Source organism: Periophthalmus magnuspinnatus, chromosome 17, assembly GCF_009829125.3.
Source record: "Periophthalmus magnuspinnatus isolate fPerMag1 chromosome 17, fPerMag1.2.pri, whole genome shotgun sequence".
Taxonomy (NCBI): Eukaryota; Metazoa; Chordata; class Actinopteri; order Gobiiformes; family Gobiidae; genus Periophthalmus; species Periophthalmus magnuspinnatus.
This window is the reverse complement of record NC_047142.1, coordinates 29,654,721-29,679,661: the sequence shown is the minus strand read 5'-3', so window position 1 is coordinate 29,679,661 and position 24,941 is coordinate 29,654,721. Positions and strand designations below refer to the sequence as shown.

The window sequence follows — 24,941 nt, the reverse complement described above, 5'->3', positions numbered from 1 at the left end:
ACTTTACTATCCACGACACTCGCTGCTTCCCTTATGCTACTTTTTACTTCATACATTTTGTTTTTGGGCTACACGTTCTAGACTTTTTCGCTAAAGATAAATTGCCATAAGCAGCTGAACATTCTGTCAGTGAATATCTAGATCAGAACCATATCTTAAGGAGCTGCAAGAAAAACAAATGTTCAAATAATTTCATATTGTTACATAAAGAGTAAAAGTACACTGTTCAAAAGTACTCTAAGAAGTTCTATTTCATCACTGTGCAGATAGGTACTAGTCAACTCTGTAGTTGTTAGTACTTAGGTTATGCTAACTACACATTTTTGAATGTACAGAGGTCCTCAAAATGGCGCCTGTAACATGAAACGCATGAAGAGTACACTGACAACACCAGTGAGGACGCACAGTAATCAACCAGAGAAAGCAGTCACTGAGTTAATTTTGCACTCCACACGCATGCAACAGATAATGCAGTTAGCGCTAGCATCAGCGCTACGCCGGCGCTAACACGAGGCTATTGCAAGACTGGGACAATATTCATGATTGGCTGCAGATTTGATTTTGGAAGCATTGTTTTTAGAGAGCTTTTTATGCTTTATTGCTAACTGGTTTTGAAGTATCTGGCAACTCAAAGTGTGTTGATTGGATAACATTAGAACGGAAACACAAAATGTAGGCTACAAGGTGTATGCAGTCAGCGAGATACTATCACACATTTGTACAAAGCTTGATAATAAGATTGAACCACTTATAGGACCTGATTACGGAGGGTTATTGTCCGATAATCAGGAAGTGTAGTTGTCATACTAGTTGTCGTTAGCGTTATTGCCAAAATTCCACTATGTGCGCATGAGGAATAACTTTGGACCATTGCATCAACCATTGTGTGTCATCCACCTTCTATAGCAAATACACTGAATCACTCCTTTACAGCAGATTCTCCCCATTCTAATCTATGGCTCTCTGCTTCATTATCCAGTCTCTTCATATCTCACTAATCATACAGCTCCATCAGAAGCTATCAGGGGAGCGCGCTAACTCCCATAATTCCATCTGATTTGAATACTTTCACACATACTCGCTGGATTCTTGCCTTAAAAACCTCCATTATCCCGGGTCATTTGTATTCCCGTCTCCCTCTCCTCTGAGGCTGATCTGCATATCTCTGCTCCCTCTTTGGCTTGTTCGCTTCTCCCTGAAACACGGAGCTGGCTGAAAGTGACACAAGAGTCCTCCTGAGTGTGCGAGCCACGTTGTGATGCATGATGGGAGGTGGCGTCGACCCGTAGTTGAACATTTTGGGGTAAATTGGAGAGTTGGTACTCGGAATTCCAACATCGCTCATAGTAATTGAGTTCTGACCTTTGTGAAGTAGAGAGTTAGCGGTAGATCATATTGTTAAGCTAATTTTAGAACGTACAAGCTATTTTCATAAATTAAAACTACTCTCTACCAACTGAGCCGTTGTCGTCCCATTTTGACCACCATCTGTAGCATGTATGTCTTCCTTTTTCCAACTTCCCCGCCTGTTTTTGTTTGTTATTGTCAACCAATCGCAGTCAGTTATCTTTGCCCCCTTTCAATCATTCATTCATTTTAGACTTTCCAAAAAAATAAGAGTTCCAAGAGAGACAGAGGCTAACCATGTGGTAAACGATATCTATAATGCAGTTGTTTTTAGTCCAAATAAGACGTTAAAGTTCGTCAAAATGAACCTCTAAGTCACATGTGTCAAACTCAAGGCCAAATACGGCCCACCATGTCATTTTATGTGGCCCTCGACGAGGTAAATTTAAATGTCAGTTTATCAGGAGTTACGTAGTTAAACAGACATTTTTTTTAATCTTTGCAAATTTGAGACGAACCATTTTGCTGATGTGGCCCTCCGTGAAATTGAGTTTGACATCCCTGCTCTAAGTGGACAGTGACTTCTGAGTGTATCTTCGACAAACTTGGTTGAACTTTTTGAAGACCGCAGTATCAAACCCCCTTCACTGAGACCTAAAAGCAGACTCTGAGACCCTGATTGTTGCAGTACATGGGAAGTACAAGAGCAATGCTAGCCCAGTGTTAGCCCAGAGTTAGCCTTACGTCATCCCAGTGTTAGCCCCAGTATAAAGAAGTGGACTGAGGGACTGTGACGTCACCCATAGCATTCAGTTACAACCAAATTAAGCCAATCGAGTCTAGAAGTTACAGTCGCTAATCTTCAACCAGAGACTGTATTTAGAAATCTGAGTGTGAAACCAAAGAGCCAATCAGGAGCAGGGTTGTTATTAATGTTTGTATTTTGATTTATGGACAAAAGAGCAACATAAAAAACACCAGGATTATGTAGAGCGGGTTAATACAAACATTTTAAGACCAAAATGATGAGTCTGACAGCAGCAGTTACAGAGAGAGGGGACATGTTTTTTTTCAATAGAAAGTGAATTGGAGCCATAGAGATGAATTGTGCCCATGCTCACTTTCTTTTTGGAATGCAGCAACTAGCTCTGTCCATTTATGTATACAGTCTATGGCCTTGTGTTAGCCCTGTGTTAGCCCCGTGTTAGCCCTGTATTAGCCCCGTGTTAGCCCTATGTTAGCCCTGTGTTAGCTTTGTCTTAGCTCTGTGTTACACTGGTACCTGTCTGACTTTTTCCAGGACTCAGGCTCCTGCAGGGCTCCACATATACCACCATTTGTCTGGTTTTAGACGCCCTGACAACAAGAGTGTGTGCGCTCCGAAAAGATAGATAGACTCATACGAAAGTCTGACAGCGAGATGGGGGAGGTGGGGGAGTGCAGGTGGGAGAGAGGTGGAAAGAGAGAGACAAGGAGAGAGAGAAGGAGGAAGAGGTGGAAAGAGAGATGCAAGGAGAGGGAGAGATGAGAAGAGAGACTAGAGGTAATGCATTTTGTGGCTTTATCTGATTTTGTGTTGCTATTTTGGCTTGTATTTTCAAATGTGCATGTTGCCGTCTGTCTGTCTCTATCAGTGCGGTTAGAAGCGAGCACAGGAAGTTCCATTACAAGTTGGATCTGAAATGGTGCAGTACTCAAACATTTCAGCTCATATTTCACTGTTTACACTTTAAAATATACTGCATGAATGGAAACAAGTAACAGTAATAATAGTAGCAACGTATAAGAAACCAAATCTACATCAGATGGCCCATGGACGTGTTTTTATCTGTTTTGCAAGCCCGTCAATCCAAAACCCAAAGAGTTTTCCATGAACCCATGTAACAACGGAGGTAGCAGAGGTAGTTCTTTGATAACAAGGATGGGTGTTATTAAGATTGATGAAAAAATGTAAGTTTGTGAATGTCTACAGCGTTGTCAGAGGAGCTTTTGTGCACAGATTGGCAGCCCCAGGTGTAACAGAGGAACCTGCTGTAACAGAGGCTGTACCTGCTTGTCAGTGCTCAATTTCATCTAATCTCTGAGCTAAGCAGGACCAGGCCTGGTTAGTACTTGGATGGGAGACTATACTGGGAATATCACGTGCCACGGTCATTGTGTCCTTAGGCAAGACACTTCACCCACATTGCCGAGTATGAATGTGGTGTGTGTCTGTGAGTGTTGGTGGCGGTGGGAGGAGATGATGGCACAGATTGGCAGCCTCACTTCTGAATGTGAGTGTGGAGTGAATAATGCACTGTGAAAGTGTTTTGGTGTCTTGAAACGGCCTACATCCAGTGCAGCAGCAGCATTATTATTATTATTATTATTATTATTATTATTATTATTATTATTATTATTATTAGTATTAGTATTAGTATTAGTATTAGTATTAGTATTAGTATTGTTATATTTATTTCTTTTAGGAGTTACCTATAAATTTAAGGCATATGCCACTTCATATTGCATTCTATGTGGCCCACAATAAGGTAAATTAAAAGGTGTGACTGTCTTAAAATGTCAGTTTATCAAGAGATATGCAGTTATATGGAAATGCATAAGCAATATTTGTAACTTTAATAAGTAATGAATACAGAAACACTTAATGAACGAGTAAAAAAAAAAAAAAAAAAGTTGTTACATTTATTTTACATCTGCCCTTTGAGAGCAGCCATTTTGCTGCTGTGGCCCTTGGTGAAAATGTGTTTGACACTCCTGGTCTGGGGTTTGTGCCAGAACTGAAAAAGCATTTTGGTTGGTATCTTAGACTGTATATATAAGTGGACATAGCTAATCTGCTAGCCGTCGTGTACCAAATAGGACGTGAACATGGAATGGTTCCTTTAAGGTCTGGCTCCAGTTCACTTTCTTTTGAAAAACTACAAAAAAATAATATGAATTTGGCTGTAACCAAACACTCTGGGTGACATCACACGTCCACTATCTAAAGCAGACTATGGCTGTTAGCTGTGCTGGAATGTAACAAAGTAGTAGTAGTATAGTAGTAGTATTTTTTAAATTATTGTTTGAGACCTGCTGAAAAGCAGCGGGTTTATTTTTAACAAGTTTGTAGTTTGAGCAAACAAAAATATACAAAAAATAAATCTGTTGATTCCGTTGAACATTACCTCTCAAACTCTGCACAAAATAATTTTACTTTATACTCTTTAAGAACATTTTCAAACAGGCACTTGAATACTTTTACTTAAGTAGATTTTTTTTCATGTGATACTTTTACTTTTACTTGAGTATTTTTTGTTGCAGTATCTGTAGTTTTACTTAAGTAACAAAATGGAGTACTTCTTCCGCTGCTGTTAGACACTCAGTCAATAGCTCAAAGTTTACGTGTCTTCTTTACCTGTTCTTCTGGAGGTTTTGTGAAGTTTTCCTGAAATGCAAAATATCCATAGAACTTACCCCTCCCTCGTCTTACTCAGACCCTTGTCGCCCTGGTCCCTCCCTCGTCTTCCTCAGACCCTTATCGTCCTAGTCCCTTCTCCTCCTCCTCCTCTTCCTCCTCCTCAGAGTCTCACCTGTATCTCGTCTTGTTTCAGAGTACGACCCGCTGCAGCCCACCACCTCGGATGAGACGGTTTCGGTGGGGGGCACGGTGACACTGACCTGCAGAGTGGACGAGAGCGATAACTCCTCCCTGCAGTGGTCCAACACAGCCCAGCAGACCCTGTACTTTGGAGAGAAGCGAGGTAGGAGCGCTTCATTCACGGACTCCTCAGCTTTGCTCGCTGTGGACGAGCATGGACAAATATACACAAGGACAATGCTTAAGTGCTGGGTTACATAGAGAGTGACAGAGAGAGAAGCTGTCACAGAGCAGAGTTACAGGGAGAAGATAGTACGTTCTGTGCATAGCATAGCATGGGGCGGTGAAGCTGACGAGAGGCACTGCTGTGTCTGAAGCTCTGTTAGTCAATTTAGACTTAAACTTCAGCTTTGTTTTAACACAATGTGACCATAAGGAATTGACTAGATGAGCTGATTTTGTGCTGTTAAACAAGTCCCCATTACAGTCACAAGCTAGCTAGCATTAGCCAACAGTTTTTACAACATTTTCTCTCACCTTTCTTGTAGAAAATCAAACACCTGAATGGATGCTCGTATTCCTCACAGGCTCCTGAAAAATGCATTGTTAAATTACAGATAGACCGATATATGGGTAGAATATGCATAACACTTTATTTGAGCGCTTTAGTGTGAAGGACAACGACACAAAACGTCAGTACACAGCTCTCCTACAGGTCTGTGGTACAAAAGGGCTCTGGGGGAGTTTGTAGTATATTTAAATTGCAGGATTTGGACAAAATAATTAAAATCTGCCTTTCGGCTCAAAAATATCGGCAGAGCTTATCAGCACTCGGTTGTTCTGAATTCTAAATATAGGTACCAGCAACAGCCATGAAAAACACCATATACGTATATACCATCCATCTCTAGTTTAGATCGATTTAGTACTTTTTGTTAGGTTAGTGTTATGTTAAATGTTGTTCAGGTGATACTGGCTCTCAAACAAATGTGAGCTATGATATAACTGGAGATGTGTTTGAGATGAAGATGCAAACCTCGGTCTGGATCCAACATATTTCTAAGTACACCTCGCTGATCTTTACACAACTCACTGTCTAATTACTGTCTAAAACACCAAGTAACTTTTTAGTGTAGTGTCTGCCACCTGCTTGTCTCCATGCAACGTTGCTTAACCTGCAATGTTCCACAGTTTAGCATTAGAATGATCTATCTCCATGGAGTTATGCAGCTGCTATAGCAAACCACAAACCTTGCTCACAGTAATAAGGTATTTATTTAGCAAAACACCTGGAATTGAATGAAAGCAAAAATAAGGGCGACATTAGCTCAGTTGGTAGAGTGTTTGTCCACTGATCCACAGGTTTATGGTTCAAATCCCTCTCTTGATATAAACATCATTGGCAGAGCGGTCAGATCCACAGTCACACAAGTTGGTGGTGTGATTCCAGCTCCCACAGATGAAAAAAGACATTTTGTCCTTGGGCAAGACACTTAACCGACCTTCCCTGTGCCTGGGTGAGTGGTTCTTTAATATAAATCGGTTTGAGTGCGTTGAACTTAAGAAGGCATTTACAAAAATTTGACCAAACAAGAAGTTAAACTGTAAACCTTTAATTGACCTAGTTAAAAAAATAACCATCTGCCAAACTGCACCTGTTATATTCTATACGATACTATCAATGGCGATATTCTGTAAAGCTTCTGTTATTTCCATGATTATTTTCAGTCCGCTGCTACTTATCCCTTTTCATGCATCCTAAACACTATACACTTATGCCCCATTCACACGCCTTACATCTATTATAATGATAAAACTCCTCTATGTAGGAGCCATTACGTTCTCCACACAGGCTCCAAATGACTTCATATTAATGCCATTTTTGGAGGCAGGTTTGAATAAAGATGTTTACCGCAGCGCATTGCTCTAATAAGGCAAAAATAATTACTTTGAGCGGCGCAGGTAGACAAAAGCTTTCTGAAAACAGGATTTCTGCTTTTGAGTGCAGAGGCAGCGAGAGCCCAAAGTGGGACGCATGGAGCACCTGGAGTAAAACGCTTTATTTCAAAGTGGTGTAATTGTGTTTGATGAGGGCTTTAATGATTCTATTAAACTGCATTAAAAGTAGGGTCGCACAACAGGTTATGTAGTCGTAAACATCTACTCTATATCTTGTATATACCAGGATTCGAAAAACATATCGAAAATCAGATACTAATCAATTGATATGTTGCAGTGACATCTTGCTGGGGGGGGGGGGGGGGGGGGGGGGTTCTACATGTATCCCTATGGTGGAATGTTCAGCAGTTACCATAGTGACACAATGCGCAGGTTAGCAAACACAGCTGTAAGTTGTAAGATTGTCTGAAAACTCAAGAAAAAACACAAAATGGATTTAAACAGCACATTTTCAGGAGCCTGTGATCAATACAAACCGTTCATGATCCTGTTTCAACAAAAAACGTGAGAGTGACTAACTGAAAAAGTAATGGATAATGCTAGCTAGCTTGTGAGTATAATTTATTGCATAAGAGACTTGAGAGCACAAATCAGATCTCCTGTTGTAGTTTCCAACTAAAATCAGCTCCTTCTGGTCAAATTGTGTTAAAACAAAGCTCAGATTAAAATCTAATAGAGTGTCTGACGGAGCAGGACCTTCGGTTAGCACCGCAGCCCCAGGGAATGTTGATGATATGAGACGCAAGTTGTCAATACTAAAACAAACATTGAAATTAGATACTAGTTTTGAGCGGGTATCATTACTAAACTACCTGGTTTTGATATGAACCTACCAGACACTGAGGGATCACACAGATATAAGACACATGGGAATAGAAAAGAAAAGACTACCATTTAATGTAGAAAATCACATTCTGTTGGTTAAAGAAAGAGGTATTGGAATTTTGTATTGAGTATTGAGTCTAATTCTGTAGTATTGAAATTGAGGTATCGTTACAACACTAGTATGTACCATCACATAGTTTACTGTATTATTGATTACTGCACAATGACACTGAAAATAAACTATAAACTGACTTGGTTTAGTCCTCTTAGTCCTGGGCTGGGATGATGTCGCTATAAACTGACCTGGTTTGGTCCTGTTAGTCCTGGTTGGGATGATGGTTGTTAGTTTTACATAGACAACAGTACACTTGTTGGACTGGAGAGATCATTTTTGTAACTGCCGCTCACTAAATGTAACTGTTTACTGCACAAACACGAGGCTTAATGATTTAGCATTTAGCTCAAATGCTATTTCACATGCATAATACCAAACACCAAAAACAGTGTCGTTCATAATCATTTTATTTCATGACTGAAGTTAATTATTAAAGTGAAAGTAACATGAAATCAACTTTTCTTTTTTTTGCTACCAAACTCTTTATATGGTGTTATAATAGTATTGTCGATTGTTCCGACTCTTTTTTAGGCAGACCCTGCCCCTTCTCCCCTATCACTCTCCCCTTTAGTCCTCCAGGTACTCCCCAGTTTAGCAGCTCTATTTGGGAGGAGTTTAGGAGTTTTTAACAAATCAAACTAGACAAGATCAGTAAAGTGTGTTGCCAAAGGACACAACCGCTATCAATAGTTTCTAATGCATGACATTTGGCCCATAGTCTGTCTAAACTAACCCATTTGACTGTGTGCAGTGAGCTATAAAATGCCTTTAGTTTTGTTATGGATAAGTCTCGATATAATTATATTTGTCACGTACCAGTTGGCTGCTAGCTTGTGGTTTGAGAAAATGGGCAGTCTTAGTTTTACAATTGGCTGGAATGACTCATGGCTTCTTGTGAGAAAAGTTGGTTTGCAGACATTTTTGGACCACAATTTTCTAGTTTGAATTGAACCAAAATTGTGTGTTTTGTTTTGGGCTGTCAGAAAAGAGCCTGAATCCGTCCAAACTTTGGGGCAAATTGTTAAAAAGATTTCATTTGCTGCAGTTACAAACTTTGATAAAATGACTTGGCCTGTCTCACTGGCACCGGGAATCTATTTTTCAATCTGATATGAAACACAATATCACGTAAACAGACTCTGGTGATCTGCTCTACGACTGGTGGCAGAACTAAAATAAAAAAAAATAATTAAAAAAAGGTTTGATTGCTTAAAGTGCAGATGTAAGGTTAGACCACAACGTTTGTCCACTGATCTGAATGTTGTTAGTCCATACTACTGTTGTTGTGTCCTCGGGCAAGACACTTAACCCCCTTTGTGTGGTGAGGGGTTTTACAGCTGCAAAACATATAGAATAATTGTAAAAAATAAAGCTGATACTTTTTGATTTCGTCTATTGTGGGTTATTTTTGCAACGTAACCACCACGATAATCAAGGGACAACTGTAAATAAAAATGTGACCATTTACCATGTGACCAAAACTTAGTTAGTATCATTATATTTAAGATTTGTTGAGTTTCCTCTAGTTTGGTGATTTTGGTTTATAAGTTTATAAGTTGACTTCCTGATTGGACAGGACAGCAAAACCATAAACAGTGGCCAAAACTCTAAATTACACAATAGCGCAATAGTTTCATGACTAAAAAATACATGACAACACCTTTATTTTGATAAATTCAATTTCAATTCAAATTGAAATTGACAGAAATGCATGTTTCTTGTGCGTAAATTCTCCTTGAATTTTGGATGGAAATTTGTATATAGATGACATTGGTAGAGGTATTCCCATGTAGAACCAGCGCTACTTCCTGTAAGCTGTAACTATATTATTCAACAAAGTCTTCACATACTGCTTTCTGGCTAATGTAAAACTATGATGAATCTAATTGTAACTTGGTTTGGTGGCTACTATCCCAACAAACTGAGTCAGGATTAGGAAAAACATAGCAACCTGTCATGAACTCCAGCTCGAGATTGTGACAACATGTCTCATTGAGTTTTAATGAGTTTAGTGTTAAACCAATGGAGATTTAAGATACTAAACTCTAGCCTCAGCATTCATTCACATGTTTTCTAACACTACAGAGTACTACTGTTTACCTTTGGAGATCCAGCAGTTTATTGGGGTTGTTCCATAGGGTTCCTCTTTAACTTATAACTTATAATATTGCCACAAACATGGTGGATTTCCATGGCAAACCGCTTGGTTTTGATGTTCCTTCCTAAACTCTACAGATCACATAATGTATAATGGGCTGGGTTTCTGTAAAGCCAAAACAAAAATTAAGAGCATCAGACTGTAGTTGGGAGTATTTGTGGACATCTTAAAGTGCATGTGACAGAACAGATTGCACATTGCACTCAAACATGATCAACAATTATATTTTACAAAACATCTTCACTAGTTTTGAACATTTCGGTGAAGTTTTGCGTCCTGGTTGGACACAGGCAGTAGATGTGACATATGTAGAGGTAATTCCATAACTGTTACATAGCACAATGATGTAAACAAGAGCTAAAACCAATGGACTGTATATAAAAATGGACATAGCTAACCCTCTAGCTGCCACGTTCCAAACATGAAGTGAGCATGGGGGCTCTTCTGGCTAAAACCGCCTAGCTCCAATTCAATATCTCTCTGTACCTGCTCATCGTTTTGGTCTTAAAATGATCGTACTAAAACCACTCTACATGAATCCTGGTGTTTTGATTTCGCTATTTTGTCTCTACATTAATAACAGACCAATCAGGCACCTTCCTTCCCTGAGGTCACTCCCGCTAGCGTTAGCAACAGGTTTGATTGACAGTATGTTTCCTTGCACATAAATAGTCCCTGCATTTCTAATGTTATTTGCATAGACCGATTGATGACATAGATAAAGGGACGTATTTTTGAAACTCAGTGTTACTTCTTGTAATGTTCAACTTTAGTTTTCTTTGATAAATATTTACCACAGATACTATCTTAAAACGATATGCCTTTTAAATAAAAGAAAGAAATAAGACAAGAGACCTGGTCCATAGGTGAGACAATAATAGTGATGTTTAAACTCCATACTTTGTGACCGATGCTGCAATGACCCGTGAAGTTGTGTCTCCTTAAAACAAGCAAAATGGTACAAAGTGAACAAAGGTATCCCTGGGGTCTGCCAATGTATAGCTATATACAGCACACAGTAAAGCTATATACAGCAGGCAGAGTACAGCAGTGACAGTGCGTAGAGGAGGTGGAAGGATTAAGTAGCTTATGTCAACGCCACCAAACTTGAAGTCTATTTTTAACGTTAGGCTAACTGTGTGAATCATAACAGCAGTAATGTGATTTTATATCATTTTGTCAGGTACAATTTATTGTCCTCGTGGGAAATGTGTCCTCTGCATTTGACCCGTCCTTCAATGTGGATCTAGGGCGACCTGTCAGCAGCAGTGATGCGAAGCGATAAGCCCTTGGAACATCTTTAGATCTTGGGCTAGTCTTGGACCGAACCACTTTAGCTGGAGGATTTGACCTATTAGATAAATCTATTATTCTTGTACAGTGGTCCCTCGTTTATCGCGGGGGGGTTACGGTCTAAAAATAACCCGCAATAGGCGAAATTCAGGAAGTAGTCACTTAATTTTTTGCAATTATTCTATATGTTTTGCAGCTGTAAAACCCCTCACCACACACTTTATACACTTTTCTCACACAGGCATTAACATTTTCTCACATTTCTCTCTTGTTTAAACTTTGAAATTTGGTACTTTCAAAGCAGTTAAATTCTGAAATTATATCAACCACGTTCTAGCAAATACATTAACCCCTTTTTACATTTGTTACCGGGCAGAGCATTGATTGTAAATTCATTTCAAATCATTTCGTTTGTCGAAACCTCAAGTAAGATTATTTACCGCCAAAGTTGCTCTCAGCCCGTAGCACATTCCTCTGGTGAGAGCTATTTTAGCCTCCTCGGTCTGTGCCGTTAGAACCGAGAGCAGAACCATTGAAGAAGAGGACGCAGAGTTTCCCCCAGTGAAATAATCCCCCTCTCAGCTGCACCAGTCGACAAAAACACGCACTCTCCAACAGCCGAAGTGGAGCGTGCCAGCGTCGTCTCACCCTCTCACTGCGCCACACAATTTGGACAAGAGGGTGAGAGAGAGGGAGGGAAGAGGGGCAGAGAGGGGGAAAGGGGGATGAGAGAGAAAGAGGAGAGACAGTGGTACAAATGGAGAGTCTGCGCAGAGACGGAGATGGAGGAAAGAGTTGGAGTGAGATAAGTGTAACGGTGATAGCGCTCTCTTAAAGGTCCACTCAAAGGAAGAGGAGAGGAAGAGGCACAAGAGCGGACAGGAGTTTGTATGAAGAAAAAATTCAATTGAAGAGAAAAAAAAGAAAAAGTTTAAAGATTGCCACCCTCTTGTCTCCATGGAGATGTTATTGCTTTGACTGTAATGTTCCACAGTATGTTGTTAAATGTATGTTCATGGAGATGAGCAGGTGATGGCTGACCTGGCTAACCCCAGACACACTTGTTCTGTGAGTTCTGTGCGAGTTCTACACATTTATTGATCTGGAAAGTTTCCCCCTGATTCCCGGTCAGATGAATTGATAATTTGCAGTGACATCGCACTGGGGGTGTTCTACATGTATCTGTACGGTGGATTGTTCAGCGCTTACCATGGAGAAAAAATACAAAATGGATTAAACAGCACATTTTCAGGAGCCTGTGATTAACATTAGTATTCTGGGTCATGTTTAGGAGTTTGATTTTCAGCAAAAAGTGTGAGACTGACTAACTGCAAAACTGTTGGCCTTGTTTAACAGCACAAATCAGCTCACCTGTTGTTGTTCAGCTGAGTCGGTTCTTTAGCTCAGATTGTGTTAAAATAAAGCTCATGCTAAAGTCTAACAAAGCTTCAGACAGAGCAGTGCTTACAGTTAGCTTTACACCCCCAGGGAATGTTGATGGTGGTCACAACAGCAGAGCGGGGCGGGATTGATTCTCATGAGTTTGTGAACTCACAAATATCAAGCTAATTCATTTTGCTGCACAAGGTTATGTGCCGCTGCCAGCCCAAGGATCTTTTAGTAATAAGACCTGTAATGAATAAATGCAAGATAGAGAAGTTCAGGCCATACTGAGGAACATTCCAGTAACGATATCCAAATCTGTTGGTACGATATTTTCACGATACACATCATAAGGTACAATATTGATTGTGATATTATGTATATAATTGTGAATATGCTGCGTTTTCCTTTTAAAATGCCTTGACAAGCCTTTGGTTCTGTCATAATCCAAAGTATTAAAATTTAAAAGTGCTTAATGGCAGTTATTTCTTCATGTAGCCTGCAGTGAAATGGAGCAAACAAGTTTAGCTACAAGAATGAGATGCTTGTGATTATGCTAATTTTCCTACCATGTTATAACATTGTTCCCTCATCCAAAACATGCCTGAAGAGGTTTGAGTAATTTAGTGATCTGTCCCGGGCCCTATTCGAACCCTCCTTACGGTTAGCTGTGAGAATCTGTGCAAAGCTCCGCCCACAAGTCTATGTCCTCCACGCTCCCACGCGACAATTCTCCATAAATATACAAAAACATGATACAAAACTGTACACAGCAACTTGACAAACCTGACGTGATGTGCAGTAGTTTCATTAGCAGGATACAAAGTGATTGGGTTAGTGCTGTGAAGGGGGAGTGACTTAGCACAGAGAGCAAAGGGAGAGGAGACTCAGAAGGTCAAAAACAGAAGTGAACTTCTAAAACCTGTCAATAAGTTATTTTTGGCATAACATTTTTTAGCATACAAAGTAAAATATCCCCTCTATACACTTTTTTTTTTTTACTTGCACAGTTATGTCAAATGCTAATGCTACATCCAAAACTAATATGACTTTTACCGAGTGGCTGACTCATGTTTGATTGACACATTATTATTTTAGGTTCTGAGACTTCCCGAGGAGTTCTGCGACAGCTTTTAGTCATGGGTTTTAAATAAAGAGTGAGTGATGAACCAGGTGGAACTATGGGGAGGAATTTCACTTTAAATGAGACTAATAAATTAGACTTAACAGAGCGAGAACGTACAGCCGCTAAATGTTGTGCTAAACGCTCGCTAGAGGCAGCAGCAGACCCAAAGCAACCATAACCTTTATCATTAACTTTTCACAACACATTGAAGCTTTTAACATAGGCTCACAGTAAAGCGGATATATATACTGTGGGATATTATAGCCCGCAAGGAGTAGGGATGTATGTTTTTCAATGCAACAGACAAACAAAATGAATTTAGTGCACTGTTCTGGTGTAAGGAGACACATTTTTTTCTGGTTGTTTATTTTCTGAGCACTGAGGGCTACTGTAGGCCGTATGCCGCACCAAAACAAGAGCAAAACACCAGCCGTCTCAGACACAGATTGTATAAAAAAGTGGAGTAAGTGAGTGTGACGTCATCCACAGCGTTCAGCTTCAGTCAAATGAAGCTCATCGAGGCTAGAGCAGTTATAGCAGCGAATTTGGAGCCCAGTTCAATTTATTTTTGTAAAGCCCAAAATCAGAACAGCAGTTGTCTCTTAGGACTGAACATGAGAATTGATTTAACCAACAGAAACTTAGAAAATCAATAATGAAACAGACTTTGGTCAATACCAGACAAGCAGATTAATCAACAGAAACAAGTAAATAAATGGATAACTGTCCCACAGCACCTCCTGTCCTTAGACCTTCCTTTTTGGCAAGTAAAAACTAAAAAAATATAAATAAATAGTGGGAAAAAGAGGAACCTTGAGGAGAACTACAGTGAACCCCATGGATGAGCAGCTGCAGATGTGTCCAGGACTAATGTGCATCCATTTACAGATAGAGTTCAAGACTGTAGTGCCAGATTCACTCAGCTAAAGGACAGAGGGAGGCTTATCCATGGTAGGATAGGGGTCATCCTACCAGGTTTTTGGGTCATCTAGGGCATAGGAGGGCATCTAGGGCTCCATATTTTGAACTCCGGCAGCAATTATCATAGCAACCAAAGAACCAATCTGGAGCAAGGTTGTTGAAAGTAACACCCCTTCCTGCACACACCACTGATTTACAGGAGGGAGTGGGCGCTTAGCAACGCTGTCAATCAAACCTGTTGCTAACATGAGCAGGAGTGACCTCGGGTAAAGAAGGCCGCTGATTTGTCTGTTATTAATGTTCATATCTTGATTTACGGACTCAATAGTGAAGAAAAAAACGCAGGGTCATATAGAACAGGTTAATACGAACATTTTAAGACCAGATTCTGTTTCTTGTCGGCATGGCAACCAAAGCAGTTAGATTAACAACAACACATCAATAACTACAGGAACAACAAAAGGTGTCAACTCTGAACTAAACACAAAATATCACATCATTACAGTATTATTTTTCATTCCTTCTGATGTATCCAAAGCTATGAGGCAGGAGGAGTGGGCGGGTCAGATCACATGGTACGGGTCCAAGGACATCCGATCGTCTGAAATCCACACTTTTCCAAATGAACAAGTCTTTTCACACTTGGTTTATTTTTACACAGCCCCATGTGCGCTGCAGACAGCCTTCTATAGACTCAAACGCTGCGAGCTTTTAATTACCTTGCTCGTTAGAACTCAGACTCTTATAAACTACCATTTTAAAATCACGGCCCCAACAGTGTTCACCCTCCGGCACGCCAAGGCATCATCTGGGTCTGCTATTCCTGGGTCATTTTAGTGATTCATTAATTTATTTAGACAGGAAAAATAAAATAAACTACATCACAATATATAGTTTGACATACTTATAAGGTAGGGTATGTTCAGTTCATTCTGCATCACTTATCCTGTCGCCAAAAGTACATTTTATTGAATAATGCAAGAAAATTTTAATATTTGTGTACTGACCAGGCTTCAGCTGAGTCTTCCTCGATCAGAAGGAATAGGCAAACTCCAGGTGAATGAGTGAGTGGTTTCTTGATGTAAAGAGCTTTGAGTCTTGAAGGTGGAGAAGCGCTGTATAAAAGTGTGACCATTTTTACCCTGAATATTAAGGCATTGGTTATTGGTTTGGTTGTTAGGTTTGATTTGTAGTTACAATTTATATGTGTGTGTGATAATGTGTGGTTATCTGAAAGAAAACATAAAAAATATATTCATTAGAAAACATGCCATGAACTACACAACTTGCAGAAATATGTATAGGAAAAAAATTACCTGCAGTTGCACAAGTGAACCACAAGTAGGAGCTCTAGCACAATAAATTAACTTAAACCTTGAAAGTTTGTGAAATACAGGGTGAAATATTGGCTGGACAGTGGATGGACATAATTGATGGTTTGAAACAGTGTATTAGCACATTAAGCTACGTAGCATATCATAGACTCTGTAAAGAAGTGAACTAAGTGAGTGTGACGTCACCCACAGTGTTCAGTTCCAGTCACATGATGCTCATCGAAGCTAGAGCAGTTATAGCGGGGAATTTGGAGCCAAGTTCCATATTTGGAATTCTGACTGCGAGTTTCATAGCAACCAGAGAGGCAACACCCCTATGCAGGGTTGAAAATGGAAATTTGATGGCTAATTATTGCTTCATTCTCCCATGTGTTTGTTGCAGATCATCTCTTCATGTCATGGTCATCCTAGCCAGGTACTGGGTCATCCAGCCCGCTGAGGGAAAGGGGAGGACCCGGGTCCACAGAACAGAATCACGGCATAGGAAAGAAGGGCATCTAGGGTCCAATAGGGTTGTATATTTGGAATTCTGACAGCGAGTATCATAGAAACCAAAGAGCCAATCTGGAGTGACGCTATTGAAGGTAACGCCCCTTCACGCCTGTCAATCAAAGCTATTGCTAATGCTAGCAGGAGCGACCTCAGGGAAAGAAGATGCCTCATTGGTCTGCTATTAATATTCATAAGTTGATTTCCAGACAAAATAAAAAAACACATGTAGAGCAGGTTAATTTTAAGAGCAAAATAACAAGTCTTGACAACAGCAGTTACAGAGAGAGGGGTCAGAGTTTTTCAATAGAAAGTGAACTGGAGTTGATGGAGCAAGAACTGTGGCCACGCTCAACTTCCTATTTGGAAGGGCTAGCGGTGGGCAACAGGTTAGCTATGTCCATGTATATAGGAAAGCGTCACAGGTTAAAAGGTCACATCTGTGAATAAACCAATCAAATAAAACACCTCTCCCTGATGAAACCATAGTCACATGGCATGAAAGCACATGGACACAGGACTGGACAGGCCTGAGAACAACACGAGGCTCTGCTCCTGATGCCGTAATGAACAGAACTGCACTAAACCGGGGCATCATGGGTAATCCAGTCTCATGCATCTTTCATCATGCGTCTTTTAACAACTTCTTTACTTTTGTTGATTTCCGACTTTAGTGATCACGATTTGTGTTTTGGTTACATTTGTTTAAAACACAAAAATATGCCTTTCCATATTAATTTGATAAGACTTCAATTAGCGACATTTACTAATTTTTTTTCCCCCTCCAAAGTCTCCTGTCTGCTCCAAACATCGTTCATTTTGTGCAATCTTTATATGTCCCACGAAGTTCTCCAAAGTGTAAGGTTGGTCATTATTTATCTGCTGTTAGTTCTTGTGTACGGTGGCCCGAAAGCACCAAATGAAGAGCTCAAACTGGATATAAAGAGTTTGTTTACTTAAATTTAGCCTTAGAAAAGTGTGCTATCTCATACAGACACAACTTTTGAGGACTACAGGAGAGAGACAGTTGTGATTTAAGGTCAATTTTTTTTTCCAAATGTACAGAGACATAGAGACCTTGGTTTTATGTCTGAACCTTATCCTCAGGTAATAGGAAAAAGAATTAAATAGTGCAATGGAGGTGATATGAGATGGAGCTGGAATAATCACAGGGTCACGCCAATACAGAGTAAAGGCTGAACCAAGACCAGGACTAAACCGGGACTGAACCAAGACTGAACCGGGACTAAAACGGGACTGGACCGGGACTGAACCAAGACTGAACCGGGACTGAACCAGGACTGAACCAAGACTGAACCAGGACTGAACCGGGACTGGACCAGGACTGAACCGGGACTGGACCAGGACTGAACCAGGACTGAACTAAGACTGAACCAAGACTGAACCAAGACTAAAGCAGGACTGGACCAGAACTGGACCAGGACTGGACCAGGTCTGAACCAGGGCTGAACCAGGTCTAAACCGGGACTGAACCGGGACTGAACCGGGACTGAACTGGGACTAAAGCAGGACTGGACCAGAACTGGACCAGGACTGGACCAGGTCTGAACCAGGGCTGAACCAATTGGACCAAGACTGGACCAGGATTGAACCAGGACTGAACAAGATCTAGACCAGGACTAAACCGGGACTAAACCAGGAATAAAACAAGTCTAAACCAGGACTAAACTAAGTCTAAACCAGGTCTAAACCAGATCTAAACCAGAACTAAACCAGGTCTAAACCAGATCTAAACCAGTACTAAACCAGGGCTAAACCAAGACTGACTCTAGACTGGATACGTTTTCTGACAGCAAATACATATATATTATTGTTTTAATTTAGTGGTATTTGCCAGCCACAATGAACATATGGTTGTCTTGCCCTCCCAGCCGCCTCCACATTATGACTGCACTGAAAATTTAGTAATTTTATGAATTGAGAGGTGGAGATGGAAAAGTCTGAGGAGGCTGATAGTTCTGCTGCTGCGGCTGGACATGGAGCTGAGGAGGGGAGAGAGCTCATTGGTTGAGAGGCAAAGGGTAGCAGGCTGTGATTGGCTGACAGGGACGAACAGGTGGCAGGAAGGAGGAACAAGGATTACATTTTCAGATTCATTTCATTTTCAGATTTGAAGTTTTTCCAATTGCTTAAAAGTGTTTGTGTGTCTTCTTCACTGTCGCCCATGCGCAGAACCAGCCCCTTCTTTTTAACATAAAACAGGAGGAGGCTGTAGTTCCAGTGGAGCAGAGCTAATGAGCAGCCTACATCTGCACCCGCCTCAGACAAAACCAAAGACAAAACAAGAAATGAACTGTTCAGGGACACAAAACCCAGCCGTGTTTATCCAGCGGTGACAAAAACTCAGAGTATGTTTAATCGAGACGGAGAGAAGGACTGAGGAGAAGAGTGAAGGAGGGGAGGAGCGAAGGAGGTGAGGGATGGAGAGATGGAGGGATGGGGCGGAGGAGCGAAAGAGGAGAGAGATGGGGGGATGGAAGAGAAGAGTGGGACGGAGGAGAGGAGCAAAGGAGGTGGGGGACGAAGGAGGGAAGGCTTAGGCACTTTAAATGGAGTATTTTTAGAGCTTCTTTGGGGAACGCTTAAGGATGAATGATACAGAGAGAAACTAATGCAAATGGAGAGAATTAAGTATGTAAGAAGACAACCCCGGTTTAGTCCTGGTTTAGGCCCGGTTTAGTACTGGTTTAGACCTGGTTTAGTCCTGGTTTAGTCCCGGTTTATTCCAGGTTTTGTTCTGGTTTAGTCCTGATTTAGTCCTAGTTTAGTCCTCGTTTAGTCCTCGTTTAGTCCTTGTTTATTCCTGGTTTAGTCCCGTTTTAGTCTTGTTTTAGTCCTAGTTTAGTTCTGGTTTAGTCTCAGTTTAGTCCCAGTTTAGTCCTGGTTTAGTCCCGTTTTAGTCCCGTTTTAGTCCTCGTTTAGTCCTGATTTAGTCCTGGTTTAGTCTCAGTTTAGTCCCAGTTTAGTCCTGGTTTAGTCCCGTTTTAGTCCCGGTTTAGTCCTGATTTAGTCCTGGTTTAGTCTCAGTTTAGTCCTGGTTTAGTCCGGGTTTAGTCCTGGTTTAGACCTGGTTTTGTCCGGGTTTAGTCCTGGTTACTGTAGATATCTTAGTTTGATGGCTGAACATCTTTAGGGACGTCTTAAGGACAAATTGCTCGGCGGCTCGGAGAGAACAGACATATTATGTAAATGGGAGATTTCAGAATACAGAAAATGTGCAAATGCTGCGAGTTATTAACAAGGGAGTGAGGTGCAGTGTGGCTCGGAGGTTTCATTAGGATTCTACAGCATTTTACTGTCTCCATGGTGAGCGCGGCCTGTATATGACAATATGCAGTGTCCACAGCATTAACATCACTGAGCAGGGCCGTCTGCAGCTCTGAGACGGCCCAGTGCACACAGCCTCTGCGGGTCCTCCGCTTTGCATGTTTAAAGTTATAGTATGAAACTTTCTGGAGGTGGTCACTTGGATAATTCTCCATATGTCATACTGTGGAATATTATAGCTAAGGGAACAATATTTCCATCGGAATCTAAATAAGAGTCAGGTTTGTGGAGATGCAAGGCCACTCACAGTAAGGACACATTTTTTTCAGTGCTATAAACACAACCACAATGAAAAAAAACATGCTTTTAATTTAATTTTAGATAAAAAGTTCACACAGCAGTTGCCTCTTAGGGCTGAACATGAGAATTGATTTAACCAACAGAAAGTTAGAAAATCATAGTTTATCTACTTTCTTTTTTTAATCCTTTCTATTTTAGCAACAGAGTAGTCCTATTCAAGACTTTGTTTTGCTCATTTAAACCTAGAATTGCATCATTATAAACATGTTTTCTTATTGAAACCATTTTAGTCCAATTTAGTCTTGGTTTAGTCCTGGTTTAGTCCTGGTTTAGTTTTGGTTTAGTCCTGGTTTAGCTCTGGTTTAAGCCTGGTTTAGTCCTGGTTTAATTTTGGTTTAGTCCTGGTTTAGTCCTGGTTTAGCCCTGGTTTAGTTCAGATACTTTGCAGTTATGTCACGCAGCGAATGTACTGCATGTATTTCTATGGCACAATGTTAAGCTGTTGCCATGGTGACACAATGCACACATTACCAAACAATGGCAAAAAAAGTTTTAAGAAGAAAAAATTGCAAAGTGATTTAAACAGCACATTTTCAGAAGCCTGTGATCAATTTGAGTATTCACAATCTGGTTTAGGAGTTTGATTTTACACAAAAAGGCGAGAGTGAAAACTGAAAACATGTTGGCTAATGCTAGCTAACATGTGACTGTAATGTTGTTTAACTGTAAAAATGAGCTCATCTGTTGTAGTTCCTGTGAAGTCAGTTCTTTAGCTCAGATTGTGTTAAAATGAAGCTCAGATTAAAGTCTAACAGAGCTTCAGACAGAGCAGTGCCTCTAGTTAGCATCACATCCCCAGGGACTGTTGACATCAGCTGCACTAAACCATTATGTATTTGTCATATCTGGCCAGGACACAAAAAGTGAAGTATTAAAGGATTAGAAAATGCATCACCCCATTACATTTGAGCCCCCCCTAGTGGTGAGTGTGGCCCTCTGCATTTACACAATCTGCTTATGTCAGAACAACACAGCAGGTCCAACAAATGTACTGTCCCTTAACCTCTGAGCCAATCTCTCCCTCTCTCCTCTCATCCCTCTCTCCTCTCCTCCCCCTCTCTCTCTCCTCTCCTCCCTCTCCTCACTATCCCTCCCTCCTCCCTCCTCTCTCTCTCCTCCCTCTCTCTCTCTCTCCTCCCTCTCTCCTCTCCCTCCATCCTCTCCTCCCTCTCTCCTCTCCCTCCTCACCTCCCTCTCTCCTCTCCCTCCTCACCTCCCTCTCTCCTCCCTCCTCTTCCTCCTCATGTCCCTCCCTCTCTCCTCCCTCTCCTCCTCCCTCTCTCCTCTCCTCCTTTCCTCCCTCTCTCTCTGTATAGAAGTGTAGGACATAACAGTAGCTCACATTTAAAGGCCACACTGTCCCATGATTTACTCACAGTTCTCTCATCGTGCCCTCCCCCTTGTCTGTGATCGTCTTATTACCACGGCGACAAGAGCTGTGTAAATATTGCTAACTCATAAATCTGCCTGTATAGAGTCCACTTTCACAGACGTAAAGGCTCCATTTTTAGCTTATAGCAGTCAGAATTGTAATATTGTCATTGAAAACATATCTGGACTTGTGTTTTTTTCTATTGTGCTCCACTTGTGATGTCATTAAGTGGGAATAGGAAATCCATAGACTTTGACTAGACTCATGTCAAAGCACACAAGTCCTGAAAGTCCTGAAAATCCTGAAAGTCCTGAAAGAGAGCGAGCACCTGTCTGACCAGTGCACCTGAATGCTCAGCTGCATAAATGATGTGTAGGACAAATCTGTGAAGAAACAAACGGCCCACTGTCCAGCCCACTGTCCAGTCAATTGTCCAGCCCACTGACCAGTCCAATGTACATCCCACTCTCCAGCCCACTGTCCAGTCCACTAACCAGCGCACTGTCCAGTCCATTGTCCATCCCACTGTCCAGTCCGCTGAGCAGTTGATTGTCCATCCCACTCTCCAGCCCACTGTCCAGTCTGCTGACCAGTCGATTGTCCATCCCACTTTCCAGCCCACTGTCCAGTCCGCTGACCAGCACACTAACCAGTCCACTGACCAGTCCATTGTCCAACCCATTGTCCAGCCCACTGTCCAGTCGGCTGACCAACCCACTGTCCAGCCCACTGTCCAGTCTGCTGACCAACCCATTGTCCAGCCCACTGTCTAGCCCATTGTCCAGCCCACTGTCCAGTCTGCTGACCAACCCATTGTCCAGCCCACTGTCTAGCCCACTGTCCAGCCCACTGTCCAGTCCGCTGATCAACCCATTGTCCAGCCCACTGTCCAGTCCGCTGATCAACCCATTGTCCAGCCCACTGTCTAGTCTGCTGACCAGCCCACTGTCCAGCCCATTGTCCAGTCCATTGTCCAGCCCATTGTCCAGCCCATTGTCCAGCCCGCTGACCAGCCCTATCCAGACAAATACAGTACAGTACATGTGACTCAGTGTGTGTCATTTAAAGTCAGTCCAAATAAACACACTCATCTACAGTGTAATCTGTTTAAAAAGTGCCGCCATAAAATAGTTATCAACTAAATATTAATGTCCTCCCCAAGTCTGTCCTACCCCACTGCATGCTACTGAGCGTAAATCAATTCAAAACTAAATATCTTTTAATGGTCTTTATAATGTCCAAAGTCCTCAAAATGGCGCCCATTTCAGACCTTTACCACGGTGATGAAAACTCTATAGCCCTGAAGCAGAGTGAGACTTTGACTGTTGGTTTTGAAAGCGGGTGATAACAAATTTGAAGCATTATATAGTTTCAATCAATTCAAAGTAAATATCTTTTCCAAAGTCCTCAAAATGGCGCCCATATCAGACCTTTACCACGGCGATGAAAGCCCAATAGACCTGAGGTAGATTGAGACTTTGTCCGTTGGTTTTAAGAGCGGGTGATAAAACATTTGAAGCAGTATATACTTAAAATCAATTCAAAATAAAGGTCCAAAGTCCCCAAAATGGTGCCCATATCAGACCTTTACCATGGCAATGAAAATCCAACAGCCCTGAGACAGATTGAAATTTTGCCTGTTGGTTTTGAGAGCGGGTGATAACAAATTTGAAGCACTGTATACTTAAAATCAATTCAAAATAAATGTCTTTTTAAATGTCATAGTCCTCAAAATGGCGCCCAGATCAGAACTTTACCACAAAAATGAAAACCCAACAGATTGAGTCACTGGCTGCTGGTTTTGAGAGCAAATGATAAAGAATTTGAAGCATTGAATAGTTTAAATCAATTCAAAATAAAGGTGTTTTTAAATGTCCAAAGTCCTCAAAATGGCGCCCGTATCAAACCTTTACCATGGCAATGAAAATCCAATAGCTCTGAGACAAACTGAGACTTAGGCTGTTGGTTCTGAGAGCAAGTGATAACGTATTTGAAGCATTGTGTAGTTTAAATCAATTCAAAATAAATGTCTTTTTAAATGTTCACAGTCCTCAAAATGGCGCCCATATCAGACTTTTACCATGGCAATGAAAACCCAACAGCCCTGAGACAGATTGAGTCGCTGGCTGCTGGTTTTGAGAGCGGGTGACAGTGGCGGCTCCTCCTGTGTCATGTGCTCTGACATTTTCAGCACAAATCGATGGATCCGAGTGTTCCCGGGCACAGTTTTCCTCGGCTCTTTTGGAGAAGTGCTTTTGACGACAATCACAGACAGCTTTGGAAAACACTTTGAATCCAGTGGGGAAATAATGAAGGTTTGAAACGCTGTCAGTTTATTTGTGACGTTTTATTCAAATCAGAAGATGCAATCATGAGAAAGTGCCACGAGAGGAGATCGATTTAAGATATATTTTTTAAGAATTATGAAGAATCTCATCTTATTTTAGTATTTCAACTCATACTGCGTACTTGTACACAGTGCTGGTATGCAGAAAATAAAGTATATGTACATAATGCTGGGGCAACAGTAACTCAGTTGGTGCAGTGTTTGTCCACTGATCTGAAGGTTGGTGGTTCGAATCCTGCTCTCGACATAAACACTATTCGTAAAGCGGTCAGAGAAGCACTTCGTTGCTATGTAAAAATATGACCATGGTGTTGTAGCCTTGTACGTTTGCTCTAGTTAATAGTTATATTACTTTTTCATTGCATTTTTCTAATATCCTGCTGTTCTTTGACTTTGCAATGCAACACTGGAATTGATTTAATTTTAAAATGGTACATGGTCACATTTTTATATCGCGCTTTTCCACGTTTAAGGCACTCAAAGCGCTTCAAAACAGCATTCATCTGTGGGAGCTGGAATTGCACCGCCAACCTTCAGATCAGTGGATAAATGCTCTACCAACTGAGCCACTGTTAAAGGGGTAATATGCGTGTTTTCTAGTGACAGAGATTTTATTGCTGTGCCTTGAATGTTCCACAGTACGGCATTGAGCGTATCTCATTTGTCCAGTTACAAGTGTTTTTAGCTAAGAGTGCCTTAAAAATATGTGTTCTTGCTAAAAGATATGTCGCCTCTCCATAGATTTGACTTGAAACTTGGCCTGGGAGTGTCATCCATTTGTCTCCACGGAGAAAGATTAATGCCATAGTGCAGGGACGTCAAAAACATTTTCAATAAAGGGCCACATCAGCAAAATGGTCGCTCTCAAAGGGCCACATGTAAAATAAATGCAACTACCTTTTTAACTCGTTCATTAACTGTCTCTGTATTTAATTTTTATTCATGTTACAAATATCACATATACATTTCCATAGATGTAAAAAAAATGGCTGTACAACTGTATCTCCTGATAAACTGACATTTTAAGACAGTCAAGACAGTTAA

General features: G+C 41.1%; 1 protein-coding gene across 1 annotated transcript in view; it reads left to right on the top strand.

Moving 5' to 3' along the window:
- Positions 1-24,941, top strand: part of cadm3 (cell adhesion molecule 3) — a 283,081-nt gene that overhangs the window by 122,824 nt on the left and 135,316 nt on the right. Inside the window, exon 3 of the mRNA XM_055228474.1 lies at positions 4,941-5,090. Coding sequence (XP_055084449.1) covers positions 4,941-5,090 — 150 coding nt within the window. The remainder of the gene's footprint in view (positions 1-4,940; positions 5,091-24,941) is intronic.